At 35.2% G+C, this 17,642-nt stretch overlaps 1 protein-coding gene across 1 annotated transcript in view; it reads right to left on the bottom strand.

Moving 5' to 3' along the window:
- The window catches only part of Ahr (aryl hydrocarbon receptor), a 44,779-nt gene that overhangs the window by 12,121 nt on the left and 15,016 nt on the right, over positions 1 to 17,642 (bottom strand). The window contains exons 3-9 of the mRNA XM_090332727.1: positions 13,024 to 13,124; positions 11,094 to 11,183; positions 8,047 to 8,164; positions 5,906 to 6,036; positions 4,492 to 4,694; positions 4,021 to 4,130; positions 3,122 to 3,263 (exon numbers count right to left, since the gene is read on the bottom strand). Coding sequence (XP_090188853.1) covers positions 3,122 to 3,263; positions 4,021 to 4,130; positions 4,492 to 4,694; positions 5,906 to 6,036; positions 8,047 to 8,164; positions 11,094 to 11,183; positions 13,024 to 13,124 — 895 coding nt within the window. The remainder of the gene's footprint in view (positions 1 to 3,121; positions 3,264 to 4,020; positions 4,131 to 4,491; positions 4,695 to 5,905; positions 6,037 to 8,046; positions 8,165 to 11,093; positions 11,184 to 13,023; positions 13,125 to 17,642) is intronic.

Here is a 17,642-nt window from a genome sequence, read left to right as displayed (position 1 = left end):
TGGAACTCATAGGCACAGGAAAAAGTTTCCTGAACAGAATCCCAGGGTCACAATAGATTGGAGAAAGACTTGATAAATGGGACTACTTAAAAATAAAAGTTTCTGTACAGATAAAAGCATAGTTGCAAAAGTAGAGAGACAGCCAACCAACTGGAAAAAGATATTTACCAATAATATATGAGACAAATGCTTAATATCCAGTATCTATAGGGAACTCAAGAAACTAATCCCTCCTAAACCCAACAAACCATTCATTAAATGGGCAAGGGAACTAAAGAGAGACTTATCAAAAGAAGAGGTTAAAATGGCAGAAAATCATATGAGAAAATTCTCATCATCCATGGTCATAAAGGAAATACAAATAAAAACAACCCTAAGATACCACCTTACCTCAACAAGTATGGCGAAGATTTTTAGCTCAGTCAATGACATATGCTGGCAGGGTTGTGGAGAAAAAGGAACCCTACTGTACTGCTGGTGGGATTGTAAGCTAGTTCAGCCACGCTGAAAAGCAGTGTGGTTTCTTAAAGAACTGAAAATTGATCTTCCCTATGATTCCGCCATACCATTCCTGAGCATTTATCCTGAACACCATAACCCATGTTTATCTCTACACTATACACAATAGCCAGGCGATGGAAACAATCCAGATGTCCTACTGCAGATAAATGAATGGATACCAAAAATGTGGTATATATACACAATGGAATTCTACATAGCCAACAGACAAGATAAAATAATAGCATTTGCAGGGAAGTGGATGAATCTAGAGCAAATCATGTTGAGTGAGACAAGTCAAGACCAAAGGAACAAAAGGTGCATGGTATCCTTAATATGTGGCTATTAGATATGTACAATACAAGAGCAAGGACTCAATATTCGCGTACCCAATGCTATGGGTATGGTACTGGAACTATAAACACAACTACATAGACATAAAAACTTATTACTCTGTAGACATAATGTTTTATTACATAGATTAATATTTCTATGACATACAAACCCTCAGCCTAATTTGGATTATGTTCTAAAATCTCAATGCCAGTGATTTTATATAGAGATTCCCTTCTTGAATATGTGTTTGTGCAACATGTCATTTAAAATATGTAAAAATAAATTCTTTAATAAAAATTATTGATGAGAAATGCTCAAAAAAACCCAGCAAATGAAAGCATAGTAGAAATTTGTGAAGCTGAAGCCTAAAGGAAACTAATAACATTGCTAATCCTTCAGCAATACTAAGAAATGAATCTGTATTGGTACATATGATGTAGCTATCTATGTCTGCTCATACTCACAAATGCACATTGATACCTTTATCAAATTCATGGGTCAAAAGACTTAGTATTTAAAGATGCTAACTCTCCTCCAAATTATCTATGCTTTCAATGTCAATCTATCAAATTTCAGTAATTTTTGATGGAAAGTGTCAAGAAGAACCAAAGCAAAATCTAAACAAACTAATGGCTCATGCCTGTAATCCTAGCTACTCCGGTGGTTAAGATTTGAGGATTTCAGTCCATAGGCAGGCTGGGCAGGGAAGTCCATGAGACTACAATTAAGCACCAAAAAAAAAAGTCCCCAAAGTGGAGCAATAGTGGAAGAAGGATAGATTGAAGTGAAAATCCAAGGAAAAAAAAATCCCAGGCCCCAGTTTAAGTCCCAGAAGTAACAGAAAAGAAAGATACACAGAGAGAGAAAGGGAGGAAGGAAAGAGGAAGAAAGGGAGGAAAGAAAGAAGGGAAGGAGGAAAGGAGGGATTGGGAACATGGCTTAGTGGATAGAGTGCATGACTAGCACTCTGAGGCTTTCAGTTTGATTCTTTGGTACCATATAAGCAAACATAAATAGAATAATTGTTCTAAAAAAGAAAGAGGAGCTAGTGGTAGAGTGCTTGCCTAGCATACACAAAGCCTTGGGTTCAATTCTTTGGTACCACATACACAGAAAAATCCAGAAGTGGTACTGTTGCTCAAGTGGTAGAGAGCTAGCCTTGAGAAAGCCCAAGGACAGTGCCCAGGCCCTGAGTTCAAGTCCCAGGACTGGAAAAGGAAAGAAAAAAAAGAAAGAAAGAGAGAGGGGCTGGGAGGGAGGATGAGCAGGAGGAAAGGAAAGAAGGTAGATAGGCAGGTCGGTAGGTATGAAGGAAGGAAGGAGCTAAAAAAAACGAAGACATTACCAAATGTTGCCAAAAGCAGCAACAATGGTAGAACAGTTAATAATTAGATTGACCAAGTCTGAAACAACATCACAGATAAAATCCTCTAATCAACATACAGTATAATGATATGGCCTTTCAATACATTATATTTTCAATAAATGTTACTGGCCAATTGATACACCTAAAGGAAATAAAAAGTCTATACGGAACCTTCCTCAAAACACATACTAAAAACAATTCTCTAGAGTAGGAGAAATATTTAAGATGCAAAATTTGAGAAGATTCCTTCATTTGAAACTATTCTTGGTATGTATGGTAGCTCACACCTGTAATCCTAACTACTCAGGAGGCTGAGATCTGAAAATCACAGTTCAAAGCCAGCCAGGACAGGAAAGTCCACAATACTCCAATTAGCCACCAGAAATCTGAAAGTTGCACTGAGATCAAAGTGGTAGAGCCCTAACCTTGAGCAAAAGAGCTTAGAGACAGCACCTAGGCTTTGAGTTCAAGTCCTACAACCAACAAAAATAAAAAGAAAAACAAAAACAAAAGAGAAAGTGTTTCTTTCAAATATTTCAAGATTCTACAAGAATTCCTTTCTAGAACATGTGAGAAACCCTTACAAATCAGTTTGCATTTAGAAAACACATTCAATAATAAAATATAAAACATAACTGTTATATTGGTCCTGATTACACTAGCTTTTCAATCTTTCCTTAAACTCAAGGGTAATAATCTGTCTCTCTGTCTCTTTGTCTGTCTGTCTGTCTGTCTGTCTGTCTGTCTCTCTCTCTCTCTCTCTATATATATATATATACATACATACATACACGTATTAACATATTGATTTGTATTTCTAGGATTACCTTAGAATTAAAAAAATTCACATAAGAAGGCTAATACACCAAATTGTTATTAAAAAAAATAAAACCAGCCAACACTTTAAGTTATTGTGCTTACGTTAGAGGTCTCTGAGTTGCAATGATATAATCTGGTCGTCCATTTTTATAAACTAAGCGTGCATTTGACTGGACCCATGTCCATCGATTGTGTTTTGCAAGAAGTCTAAAAACGGTCATGCCACTTTCTCCAGTCTTGATCACTACAATAAAATTTTTAAAAATGAAGTCATTAAACTCCAAACTGGTAAATAAAACCTCTGTAATGACATATTTGTAGATGTATTTTATGTAGCACCATTTAAATATTTTGGCCACTTTTCACTGCATATTGAACCCGAAAGTACCAGAAACAATTTTTTCAAGGTTGTATTTTTCTGCCTCAGACTAAACAAAAATGTTAAAAGAAGCCAGGCATGGTGGCTCATGTCTGTAATCTTAGCTACTTAGGAGGCTGAGACCTGAGGATTGTAGTTCAAGGCCAGCCTGGGCACTAAAGTTCATGAGACTCTCATCTCCAGTTAACCACTAGAAAACTGGAAGTGGTGTTGTGGCTCTAGGGGTAGGGCGGTAGCCTGAAGAGCTCACAGGCAGCACCCAGACCCAGAGTTCAAGCCCCATGACTGACCAAAAAAAATGTTAAAAGAAAGATTATGGGCCAAATGATTTCAGTAACACATGAAAATAAAAATAAATTGTTTCTACTTAAGCAAGGGATATTTTGCTATAGGCTCAGCATTTTTCAATCTATAGTAATAAAGGTTTATGAATGTCATTAAAATAAGCAACATTTCTTAAACAGGTCTTTTCATAATCATTAATCTACTAGATTACTGATTGGTAGAGTTATTAAAATAAAAGTATAACTCTGGTTAATCAAAATGATACTTGTTGTAATAATTTGGAGCATGTATTAGAGAATATGCTATGTTTTTGGGCTGTTTCTAAGGAACAACTTACTTCGGATGTGTAACTCAGCACAATATAGCATATCGGCTGCGTGGACAAACTGATATCCTGAGCCTCTTGCACACAGTTCAGCTTCGGTGTATCCTAAAACAATTTGTCCTCTGTTTTTTGTTAAAGGGTAAAATAAGATTAAATTACAATTTAACATAAATAACCAATATCAATTGATAGTTACAGTCTACTTCTTATAATATGCTTTACTTGGCATTCAAAATTTCTAATTAACATATTGAAAGAGTAACTGTATCTATGTAAACTAGTTTTTTTGCTTATACCTCTTTTAGTTTTAACCAGAAAAAAACAATGTTAATATGACTAAAATACATCTAGCAGGGCATATCATAAAACAAATGTCTAATAACTATCTAGAATGTGCAGAACCTACATCCTATTTTTCACATAGTAAGAGAAATATGTCAAAACAAAATACATATTGATGAGATAAAAGCAAGCAGCTCTTACTTAGCATCACAACCAGTTGGTGTAAAGTCTAGTTTGTGTTTGGTTCTGAAGATAAAGTTTTTGGTTCGAATTTCCAGTATGGATGGTGGTTGAAGTGGAGTAGCAATAGCAAACAAAGCCAACTGAGGAGGAAGCATGGACCCATCCTTCCCTTTCTTGTTCTGTCCATGAAGATACTTTAATCTCCCTTGGAAATTCATTGCCTTAAACAGCAAAAACAGTTCATTAAAATACAAAGTACCAGGAAGCAAGAGAAAGGAGGGCTAATTGAGTAATACAAATGGGGTGAATCTGATACAATTATATAATATGCGTATATTAAGTATCACAACGAAACCCCTTTGTACAGTTAATTTATGTAAACAAAGTTTAAAGTAAGACTGGTAGTATAGGTTTGTTTTTAATGTTTCAATGTTTGGATGGAAGGTCCTGAAGCTGAGAATTATTACTTCCTTTCACTCTGCATTGGACATGAAGCACAAGAAAACTATCCCAGAAAGTATATGAGGAACATTGGGAAGAGAATGATACATGGACCATTGTTTTCCCTGGTGCTTGTAACTGGAGTATCATTTTTGCCTACCACAGTTCCTTTAATACCAGGCATTCAAAATACATTTTCTGAATGACTGAATGTTAGTAAGAAATTCATACTAATTTGAGCACTAGTACAAAGTACAACTCTAACCATAGGCCAGCATAACTTTCTTCTGAAATAAACACATAAATAAAAAGCATTTCTTAGTAGTGCTTAGCTTAAGATTATCCGCTCCAAAAATACTAATGACTCACACAAAAATATTTAATAGCCTTTGTATTCTCTTCTGAAGACATTTAGTGAATGAAGACACTCACACTGAATATCCTCTGAAGGATCCCTGTCATATCCCATGCAGGTGATTAGTCTGTTCATATCAGGCACATAGCTCAGGATGGTTCAATAATCATAAATGTGCAATTAGTTATTACACATATGGAAGCAGCCACAATTTCTTGTGTAGCAGGCACCAAGCTCCAAGATGGTAAGCACCCTCCTATTAAAGAAGAGCTAGGCAAGTCTCTATTTTCATACCAAAAAGTCCCCCAAATAGTCAGAATATAGGTTACACGTTCCATGTTATTTCATTCAAATTTTTCACTGAATCTTAAGAAGAGGAGGAAGAAGTGAGGGGGAAGGATGTGGAGGAAGAGAGGTGGGGTGGGAGGGAATGAGAATGAATACGCATATGTATATGTTCTGGGCCATGGAAGATATTCAATATCTGAAATAATTATTTTAAAGACTTACTTTCCTATACCAAATTTTTAGGGAGATAGGTAAATTTAAAAATTTGAATTCAAATATAAACCAAGAATATTGGCTTCATTTTTTGTTTTATATAGTATAATAAAGTCATTTGATTGTGTACTTTACCAGAAAACCAGATGAATTATCCAGTAGACACCTTAACCGGCATACAAAACACCGCTCCATAAAAGAAGAGTTTTCTGGAGGAAGTTGGTCTGAAGAATAATAGACTCCTGCCGGTGTTAGGCTATGAGATTCTGTAGAAATAAAACCAACACGTATTTTATATAACATTTTGCTATAAAATATTTGAAACTTGCAATAATTCCTTCAACTGGAGTATATATTCAAAATTAGACTTTCAAACATGATCCAAATAATCAAAATGTATTTATTGTTTTTCTTTGGTGGTGTTTTAAAACAGAACTCAGTCCACTAAACTTGTTAGGCAAGCACCTTGCCACTTGAGACATCCCACTCCTTTTTCTTTCTTTTTTTTTCTGATAGTGTCTTGTGCTAACATTATGTGGGCTGGCTTTTCAATTATAATCCCACGTAGCTGGGATTATGGGCATGGAGCATCTTGCCATTCTCACAAAAATATACTGAATAATAACATTTTTATGAGCTGTATTTTTTTTACTACCAGTTCTGGGGGGTTAAACTTAGGACCTGGACACTGTCCTTGGGCTTTCTTGAGGCTACTTGTTCTACCCTTGAGCCATAGGACAATTATAGCTTTTTCTGTATATGTGGTAGCAAGGAATGACATGCTAGATGAGCATTCTACCATTAGGCCATGCTCCTGGTCCCTGAATAATGTAACACTTTTGTCACACAGAACATTAATTTTTATTATTATTGAGCTATCACTCACAACAGTTTTCATATTTTCTAATGCTTTACTTTTTAAGCACTTTCAGAGATTTCTGACAATACCATTTATATCAAGAAAACATTTTATTTTTTATTGTCTGGGTATAAGAGGGGTTTCAGTTATACTCACCAGATAATAGGTGCATTAATTCTCACATATTGATACCCTTTCTCATGTTTTTGTCCCCATTTCCCTCCTCCCACTCCCTCCCAATCATCTTGTTTTCCCCTTCCCTTTCCTATTTCAAATAAATAAAGCTAGATACAATATACCAGGTAACAAAGTCAGATATAGTAACAATATGAGATTAACCAAAGGGCAACAAAAGAGAAATAACATAACACATTAAGAACAACAATCACACAAGATAAAGCTCTTATTTCCATCTCCTAGAGATACTTTCATTTAGTCCCATCCTATGTAACCTTATGTACCTAGATTTTGAGCTATTGTAATCCTCTGCTAGAAAAGTCCTAGATGTGAACAAATTATTATAAATGAGGGAAACCATTGAGTCTATGTTCCTTTGGCTTACTTCACTTAATATGTATTTTTCCCAAGTCTTTCATTTCCTTACAATGTCATTCTTTCTGATGGCAGCATAAAATTCCATTGTGTATAAAGTACTACATCTTCTTGATTCAATTATCTGCTTAGGGGCATCTGGGTTGGTTCTCTATCTTAGCTATGGTAAATAATGCTACAGTGAACATCGTTGTGCTAGTGGCTTTAGTATGTTCTTGTTTCTGGACAATAGGGTAAATGCCAAGGAATGGAATTGCTGGGTCACAAGGGAGCTCTATGTTTAGTGCAATAAAACATTTTTATTTGCATCTGCCAAATTACTTTTTAATTGATCCATTTTTTCATTTTCCTTTAACATTTCTGGGGCAAGCATGAGCACTGTCCTTTGGCTTTCTCAAGGCTAGAGCTCTACCACTTGAGTCACAGCACCACGTCTGGCTTTTTCTAGGCATGTGGTAGTGGGGAATCAAACCCAGGCCTTCATGAATGCAAAGCAAGCACTCTAACACTAGGCCAAACTCCCAGCCCCTAATGATACATTTTAAAAAGAACCATGTACATTTACTTCCATTTCAGCTTTGCACATTCTTTCGTTTTCAGGATGGAACCAGTTATTCCTATCAAACAGTATATAGTCTTGTACGTATGTCGACATTCCTATGTGAAACTCTTCAATGGCTGCAATCTGACAAAAGTTCTTTAGATCACAAGGTGCTATACCCAGCTCTGGCCCTGGCTAGACTTAGTTCTTTCTACATTTTCCTAACCTTCAGCACAGTGGCCTATGCTGCAAAGGTTCCCAGCCTCCTTTTACAGAAAGATGTCCAAATTACCACCAACACTGTCTTTTGATATACATTCTTACCATCAATTCCTTGTCCAGACTCTTGTGAAGGGTTTAATGCCCAGTGTAACTGACGCTGAAATTCAGCTCGATCTTCAGTATGGATAAGCTCATACACACTCTGATGTATAACATCAGACTAAAGAAAAAAATGAAACAAGGAAATAATAGTACTGATGAACCAATTCAATGGCTTGGTAAAACAATGTCAAGTCCTATTTTAGATTAGTGGGCATTTGTTAATGGTGATGAATGTAAATTCAAACAAAGTCAAAACTTCCTAGCCATCAAAAATATGAAAACCTAAAAATCAAACATGCATTATAACTGATTGGTTCTGTTATTTACCATCACATATTTGATCATAACATACCCACTTTACCTAAAAATACTTTATTAAAATCTGCACATGATTCTTATGTATTGACTCATCTTGTAAATCCTGTCTCACCAATGAATCATTCTATGAACACCTAGTCCTGTAACCTCAGCAGTATTTATTACATTATTTCCTTTATCATTATTAAATGTCTTCTTCCATTAAATTCTTTGCACTGGTAAGATCAGAAGAATTTATGTCATTTCCTTCACTGTTATTTGATATTTCCTTCCAGTAAATTTTCACTGTATTGGTAAGATTCAATAGGATTGTGCTGGCACCACAGCAGGATCCTGCCTTTCCTCATTTTTCAGAACTCACTACAGTATAAAGCCCTTTGTCTTTAACTTTTGCATTTTTTTAGCTTTTCCCCTTTGTTTAAACTTAACTCATGATAAAAACACATTTCCTAACCCTCACACACTCAAACATACATGCGCATGGAGAAAAGTTGCACAAAATATATACCTTTCAGCTTATTAATATTGCATTCTTATTTTATTCTACCCTAACCAACTAAAAAGAAAGTTTGGAAATCGGGTGCAGTGACTCACTCATTTTGCATAGGAATGTTTTCTTAAAGAATATTGTTTGTATTAAAGTGTAATAATAAGTTTAAATGTAACTAATCTCTTAGTTTTTCTTTTTTCATATATTTTTATTGTAATAGAAGTGTTACATTATATTCACCAGATAGAAGGTGTATTACTTCACAAACATTGATACCCTTTCTCATGTCTTGGTCCACATTTCCCTCTCCCTACCCCCATCCCTCATCTTGTTTTCCCCCATTCCCTATCCGATTTCAAATAACCAAATAAGCATATATACAATACATCAGATAAGAAGGTAAAATACTGTAACAATATGAGATAACCAAGGAACAGCAAAAGAGATGAGAGATAACAGTGCATTAAGGACAACAATCACTCATTATATGGCTTTTGTTTCTATATCCTGGAGGTCCTTTCATTTAGTGTCATACTATATGGCCTTATGTATCTAGGTTTTGCTCTATTGTAAATCTCTGCTAGGAGAGCCCAAGGCTTCTATTGATTAGGACAAATGAGGGAAACCATTGAGCCCATGTTTCTTTGAGTCTGGCATCAAATCATGATTAACCAAGTTATACAACTCATTAAATTTCAAATATATACTTTCCTATGGACACTAATACATTTGTGTTAAAAATCAAAGAAAAGCCAGGCACTACTGGCTTACACCTCTCAGGAGGCTGAGATCTGAGGATTGTGGTTCAAAGCTAGCTGGGGCATGAAAGTCCGTGATACTCTTAACTCTTAACCACCAGACTGGAAGTGGCACTGTGGTCCTGGAGTAGGGGGTATCCTTGAGCTTAGGGACAGTGCCCAGGCCCAGCGTTCAAGTCCCATGGCTGACAAAAAAAATCAAAGAAAAAAAATCACAGACTTTGTAGTAGTTACCAAATTCCATTACTTTTGCTATCTATGCTTTAATCTCCCTAGGGAATTTAATCTTCTAGTATCATCTAATATATAATTGCCAGAACTGTCATCTGAAAGAGAAGCTAATGCACACACTTCACTTTCTCTTTAATAAAAACCTTCAATGGGATCCACAGTGTACATAATAAAGTGAAAGTACAGTCTATGCAACAGCATTAGGTAAGAGCTATTCAGACCAGTAGCTTTATTAGGACCAGTAGAAATGCATATCCATGGATATGGATGGACATGTATATACCATGACCTGCGGAAAACTAGGTGCTGAACACCTAGAACATATCCATAGATTTTATCAAATATTTCAGATGACTCATCACATTGCAATGTAGGAATAACTAGTATATTTAGTATCTGTTCTCAAATTCTATCATTTTCTCTCATTTATTCACCATCTACTCAAAGTTGTTTAAATGAGCCAAACATCTACTTCTTTCAAGGGTTTCTAGTCTACTGCTTATAGTACATATATTTCTCCCCTCCCCACCTTGTTTTCCACATTCTAGGTCCATCTCAATCCATTTTCTTTAGGTCATTTTCAATAATGCACATGAATCAGAATGAACCAAAATGTTCCTTGTGCTTTCTTATTTCGTAGTTATTTTATGTCTTTAGCAGTCCATGTTAACTGATGGTAAATGTTTTCATGTCTACTCCCCTAACCTCTGTCTGCCTGAAAGATCCACATGCTCTGTGTGAGGACTGTCCCCTCCCTGGGCCTCATACAAGCTAAGCTAGTGCTCTCTCATTCAGCTATATCTACAGTACCTTGAGGGTTTTTTGTACATGAGATTATTGAAAAGTCCAAACAGAAACCCAATAACCAAGAATCATACTAACATATTGAGAAATTAGTGCTATAAATAAGTAAGATGAGGGCCTGGAGTTTAGCCTAGTGGTAGAGTGCTTGCCTAGCATGCACGAGGACCTGGGTTCAATTCCTTGGTACCACATACATAGAAAAAAGCCAGAAGTGGTGCTGAGTCTTAAGTGGTAGAGCTCTAGCCTCGAGAAAGTCCAAGGACAGTGCTCAGGCCCTGAGTTCATGGCCCAGGACTGGCAAAAAAAATAAGTAAAATGAGCAAATATAGTTTCATAGCCCAAACATTTTAATGACATATAATCAACTTTGATCTTAAAACATAAAATATATATATATAAGTTCATTTTCTAAAGAAAATGGTTTTAAAAGAGGAAAACATATTTACTTGTTGAAATCCCAGGTAATCTTGTATAGTAGAGGAAACATAAAAGACTAAAGCATCGGTAGTAACAACCAGTACAAAGCCATTCAGAGCCTAGAAGGAAAAAAATATAAAATCAGTAATGGAAATTAACATCGTTATTCATACATAGTGATTTCAGCTTAAAAAATTCTTTACAATGGTTAGATACCTTATACCTCAAAATCAGACATACTACATACCTGCAATAAAGAAAAATCTATTAATATTTGACTTGGCTAAAGGAAATTTTACAGCTAAATTTAAAGCTCAACCACAGTAGTTTTTCTGTCCAACTATATAAAAAACATTCATGTAGTCTATCATACTGCTTTATATAAAGGCATGATGCTGACTATATCCTAAAAGACAGTAGTATAGATTGGAAGAAAATTTCTTTGTAGAAATACACTTTAAGTTCATGTTAAAATCTGAGCACTGTCAAAGAATTATAAAACAAACTTATTGGAAAATATATCAAGCAATGTACTTAGTATAGAAATAATGTAATATTATTCTTACTGTGTTTTCCTGGCATACGATATGCCATATAATTTGTCTAAATAATTTTAGGACAAAAGTCATATACTCACTATCTTAGGAATGTAACTGTAACCCCTCTTTATCCCTGATAATAAAACTAAAAAACAAAAACTGAGTCATTAGCTACATTTTAAACCAATTTACTGTTCTGTTTATCAGCCCATATTTTTCTTGAAATAAAGGATTTCCTTATCACCTTATAAAATGTCCCAAATGTATTTAATCACCCCGAACAACAAAGTATTAGAAAATTGCATAGAATCTTCATAAAAAATCTTTGGTTTAATTAACACACATCAAGAGAACATCAGCTGGTTATGGGCAGAGGACTCATGTCTAAATATATCCCATTCATTTAATGTAAGGAAGTCCAGTTGATTTGTATTATCAGTAATTTGGACATGATCACAGAGTTGTAATAAAAAATTTATAAGAATTATTACACTACACTCTAATTGCCACACTTGAACAGGCACTGAATGAGCTAATTGAATTCTCAAAACCTACTTTACGTTTTGTCACAAAAGCAAAACAAGTTCTTCCACTGAGTTTACTGTATAGAAGTGAGTGATGAAGTCGTGGTAACACTGTGTCCTAACATTGGTCTTAATTTTATTCTATTCCAACAAAAGAAATAAACTTTTTAGAAGTCTGTGAAAATGAAAACATGTTGGAATAACTCGTCTAGTTCTAAATTGGAGTTTGGGAACAATTTAAAATGTTTTCACAAATCTATTTAAAACTCTTCAAGTCTTGAGCTGGGTGTCTGGCCTAGTGGAAGAATGCACGAAGACCAGGGTTAGATTCCTCGATACCACATACATATGGCACCTTGGAAGTGGTGCTGTGGCTCAAATGGTAGAACTTTAGCCTTGAAAAAGCCCACAAACAGTGCTCAGGCCCTGAGTTCAAGTCCCACGACTGGCAAAAAAAACAAACAGAAAAAAACCTTTTGAAGTCTAAAGCAGAGAAGATGGCTTGCATTTGTTGTTACTAATTGCACACAATGAAATGTAAGCTACATTATAACATTCTAAAAAAAAAAACCCTCAGCTTAAAAATAACTTTTAAGTATTAAATAAATGCAGTAAGTTTTGGGCTGAGTTATATTCTTGAAAAAAGTATATGTAAACCCAATTTTTATATGTAAACTAAGTGAAGAGATCCTCTTGTTTTAAGGGAGTACACAGGGAGGTGATAATCAGACCTGTAATGCACTCAGTTTACCTAATTTCATTTTCTCATGTACCAACATAGTTCACAGACAGGATCTAAGATCCTAAGAGTCCTAAAGAACTGGAAACAATTTTAAAAAATGGACTAACTTTTCATTTGCAATTGTCCTTAAAGAAATCTATTCACTAAAACTTACTTGCAATAAGAATTCTCCTTCTTGCAAGTTCATGTCTCTGAATTTTGCTGTACCGTTATCCTGGCTTCCATTCCTGTCCACAGAGGAAGACTTTAGTGCAACTATTAAAGAAAGAAGAAATAATGATAGAGCAGACATATTTTTATTTAAGCAGTATGAAGAGGCTATAGAGAAAAATCTCTAACACAAAAGGACAATTTGAACTACTGTGTGTTTGGATCTTTATAGTTTAGAGAGCAATATAACTGAAGTAATATTTCAGTTAGCATTTACGTAAGCTTTTTATCAAGCACTTTTAAGTATTACCTCATTTAAAATCATATGGCTAAAGTATCTAAGAGAATTGCATAAGAATGAGAGCACTGCCATTTATTAAGTGTGTACGCTCTTTGCACCTGTTTTCTGATATGCAAAGTGGCAATAATAATAAAAATAATAATAATAATCCATCCTGCAAGATTAGTGTGAAAAGTAATGAGACTACACCAGAAATTCATGACACACAACAGATCAGTGAGTTATTATTAGCAGCACTTTCAAGAACTTAAGGACTGCCTAGTAATAAAGTATATTTGAAATACCTTTCACTTTCCCTCTCCATTTTTGCTAATCTCTTTTTAAGGCTGTGATACTTAAATACTATCTTGACAATCATATTAAGTTTTCTTATTTCATTAGATTTTTACATGCCAAAATAATCTGGCTCAGTAAAATAGAAGATTTATGAACAATCAGATTTTCTCTTAGCTTGAACAAAGTTATCACATAAAACACTCTCATGTCTGCAGGGTACTTTCTGGTAAGTAATCAGTGCATGTGTCACAGTAGAATCTTATGCCAAATTCTGGCTGCTGCAGAAGTTGAAAGATATCTCTCTAAAAGAAGAGGCCAGGAACTTGGCCTTTGAATATAAAAATTTAGAAAGGGCAGAGAACAGATTTCCTTAGGCCAAAAAAAAAAAAAAGAAAAGAAAAATAACATAAGATAAATTGATCTAACAGCTAATCAAGTCCAGAGGAAATACTCAAATGTTTCTCATCAGAAAGAAGAATAAAGTGAGAACAATCTTTTCTTCTTTTATGCTCTGTATGCTATTTTGTTGTTGCTCACGTATTTTATGGCCAAATATTTTCTTCAATACACTAAAACCTGACAATACCAATAAACTCTGCAACTTCTTCAAATGCTGCATGCAGAGTATGAGGCACAATTAAAGAGTTATAGCAAATAAAACACATTAAAGAGAAAACTACAGGGCCTGGGAGTTTGGCCTAGTGGTAGAGTGCTTGCCTACCATGCACGAAGACCCAGGTTCAATTCTTCGGTACCACATACATAGCAAAAGCCAGAAGTAGTGCTGTGGCTCAAGTGGTTCTATCCTCTGGCCCTGAGCTCATGACCAAGAAAAAAATGTAACCAAATCGTTACATTATAAAATCAACAAGTCTAAAATGACGTGAAATTTAGAATGTCTAAATTATCCTGAGGAATCTCTTGAAATAATTTTTTAAGCAATAGACTAGATGTCTGTTCCAGAGAAACTGGTAGGAAAAAAAGATAAAACAGCACAGAGAGGAAACTTCCTCACCACTGAGACACTGAGGAAGAAATTAAAGAGATTATTCATCTGAGAGTAATTTATGGTTTGTTCTTTGGCTTGTATTGAGGGTACTAGAAGACATAGAAGGCTCTGCATTTATGCTGGACATACACACTGTGAAAGTAAATAACTAGAAAAGAATGTCAAAAATATGAAGTGCCAAAACAGTATTAAAGGAACTTAAAGTTTAAAAAAAATTAAAATGCTTATACATCTGAATGCTAGATGGCAATTTTTAATATGTAAAACTACTGCTTAAGTGGGAAACATGATAAATTCATTTTAGAGATGACCACTACTAGAAGGTTTTACTGAAAACAAATACTTCTATTTTGTTCTTTTGTTGGTCAGCAACATGGCACAGAAGTAAATATTGAGCAAGAATGAGTCCAGAGGGCACACTCACTTTCCAGCATCATCTAAAGAAATGCTAGTTTACCTTTTGCAGAAAATTAACTTCCTACTGGCTTCTCAACCCATATACGCAATGTTTACCCTTCTATGAAGTTTTTCCTCCATTTCCTGGTTTCATATCTATTCCCTTAATTTTCTTAAAATTACTAGCAGGAATGCTAATTGATACTCTTCACTTTTGTGTACACACTGCTTTTCCTGGAAGCAGTGGAAGAGCTAGATGGAGACATGAAGTCCTATCACAGGATTTTTTTCCCTCCCCCCTGAGTATTTAATATTCTTTATGTGAATCAATACCCATATTTGATATCTTAAAAGTCCATAGTAGTCTTATGAAATTGGTCTGTTGTTCTTTCCATATAATAGGATCTGAGACTTAGCGATGTTTCCCAGGATCATAGAACCTTAAGTGATACAGGCCAGGGCCACCCCCCCCCAAAAAAAGAAAAAAAAACAGGTTGCTTGAACCAAGTCTGTGGGCAATGAGAGACCACCTCTCAGACTTCCCACTTCCTTCACTTTCTGCTTTCTCGCCTTTAAAGGAGGACAATGCTATCCCTCTGGGACAAATTTTATTAAGGGTAAAATAACATGTAGAGTATTTGGAAAATGCCTGGAGACAACCATTGACAGTCAGGACTGCTGATTTTATCCAATCTGAGATCACTTAGAAAAAACTTCTAACATATTTCATATTGAGGTTTAACTGAGTGATTTCTTGTCTTTGAATGGAATTAACATTAACAAGTACTTAACAAACCTCTTCTGATGACTATAGAACATAGATTTGATGTACTTCAATACTACAAGATGATACATAAATCATATGCACAATCAGATATTTAATGTATTTTAGACACCACAGCACTGGAATTAAATATGCAACAGTTCACAAATACAAAATGTAGCCAAGTGCAGGTGGCTCAGGATGTAATCTTAGCTATTCAGGAGGCTGAGATCTAAAAGTGAAGCTGTGGCACAAGTAGCAGGGCACAAGTAGCAGGGCACTAGCCTTGAACATAAAAGCTCAAAGAAAGGGCCCAGGTCCTACCTTTGATCAACACCATAAAAGAAAGGAAGGGGAGGGAAAGGGAGGGAAGGGAAAGGGAAGGGAAGGGAAAGGGAAGGAAAGGGAAGGGGAAGGGAAGGGGAAGGGAAGGGGAAGGGAAGGGGAAGGGAAGGGGACGGGGGCAATCATAGTATTTGAACTATTTCTATTTATGCAAACTGTGAAGTTCTATCCTAAACCAAATGAATCAGAAAATTTACAGGAGGATCCACCATTAGAATTAATAGCCTTTCAGATGATTCTAACATCTATAAAAATTTAATTATCACTATTCTAACTGATTAGCTACAATCTGTTTTTGAAATGCTGTCACTTTGGATAATACAGCTGATTCTGCTGTTTCAAAAGTATCTGCTGCAGTCAATTTATTCAATGTAAATTATGTAAAAAAACAAACTACCATAATCTATGTATATTATTAAGAAACAAAATGAATGTGAGGGGAAAATAGGAGAGAAAAAAGGAAGAGATGATACTGACCAAGAAGCACTGTACATATAATCTGATTTCTGTAATTATAACTCTGCTGTACAACTATTTAATAACCACTTTAGGACAGCTGTTAAAAATCTTCCTGACCAACAGGATGTACGCTACTTTCCAAAGATGAATACAAAGATATCACAATATATACAGTGGTAAGATATTCCTTATTAAGAAGCTGATGAAGCAACAACAAAACAAATAAGAATTTAATCAATGATGAAATTTAGAGCGTAAATAAATGACAGAATTATCAAACTGCCATTCCAAAGGGTTCAATTTTAATTACAATTTGCATTCATCCATATTCCTGTTTTCTAATATAGTCCTTTCCTTCTTTTAAGCTCAGATTTCCATTTCTCTCCATAAGCCAAATATTTCATCTTCAGAGAACATACTTCGAATTGTTTGATAGAAAATTCATGAGAAAGACTGGCTCGTGGTAAATATATTAATCTATAAATTATAATAGCAATTAAGGTAGTCAGTACAATCATCTGAAAGGCTTATTTCGCCAGGCTCTGGTGGCTCACACCTGTAAACTTTGCTGCTCAGGAGGTTGAGATCTAAGGATAGTAGTTTAAAGCCAGCATGGGCAGGAAAGTCCATGTGACTCATCTCTAATTAAGCATCCCTAAAGCCAGAAGTGGAACTGTGGCTTAACTAGCAGAGTAATAGCCTTGAGAAACAGAGCTCAGAGACAGCAGCCAGGTCCTGAGTTCAAACCTCAGGATTCATTCTAATGTTGGGATCCTTACACAATTTCTGATTCTACATATTGATGGTGCAACAACCATCATTAAAAATGTCCAGATGACACTATTTGCCGTGCTGAGAACCAGTGAGTCAGAACATCAGGATTTGAGAAATTACTTCTATATGTTTTGGCTCTAATGCCTCTGTATTTTACAAAATTTTAACTTCTGCACTTAAATATCATACTTATAAAGTATGAGCATTAGAAAGAAACTCTACTTAAAATTGTACAGACAAAAATTGATGCTCAAACTTTTAAAATGGAAAACAGGATAACAACACAGACTGATACAGTAT

This window comes from Megascapheus bottae, chromosome 5 (genome assembly GCF_031878675.1).
Source record: "Megascapheus bottae isolate mThoBot1 chromosome 5, mThoBot2.hap1, whole genome shotgun sequence".
Taxonomy (NCBI): Eukaryota; Metazoa; Chordata; class Mammalia; order Rodentia; family Geomyidae; genus Megascapheus; species Megascapheus bottae.
This window is presented reverse-complemented; position numbering and strand designations above follow the sequence as displayed.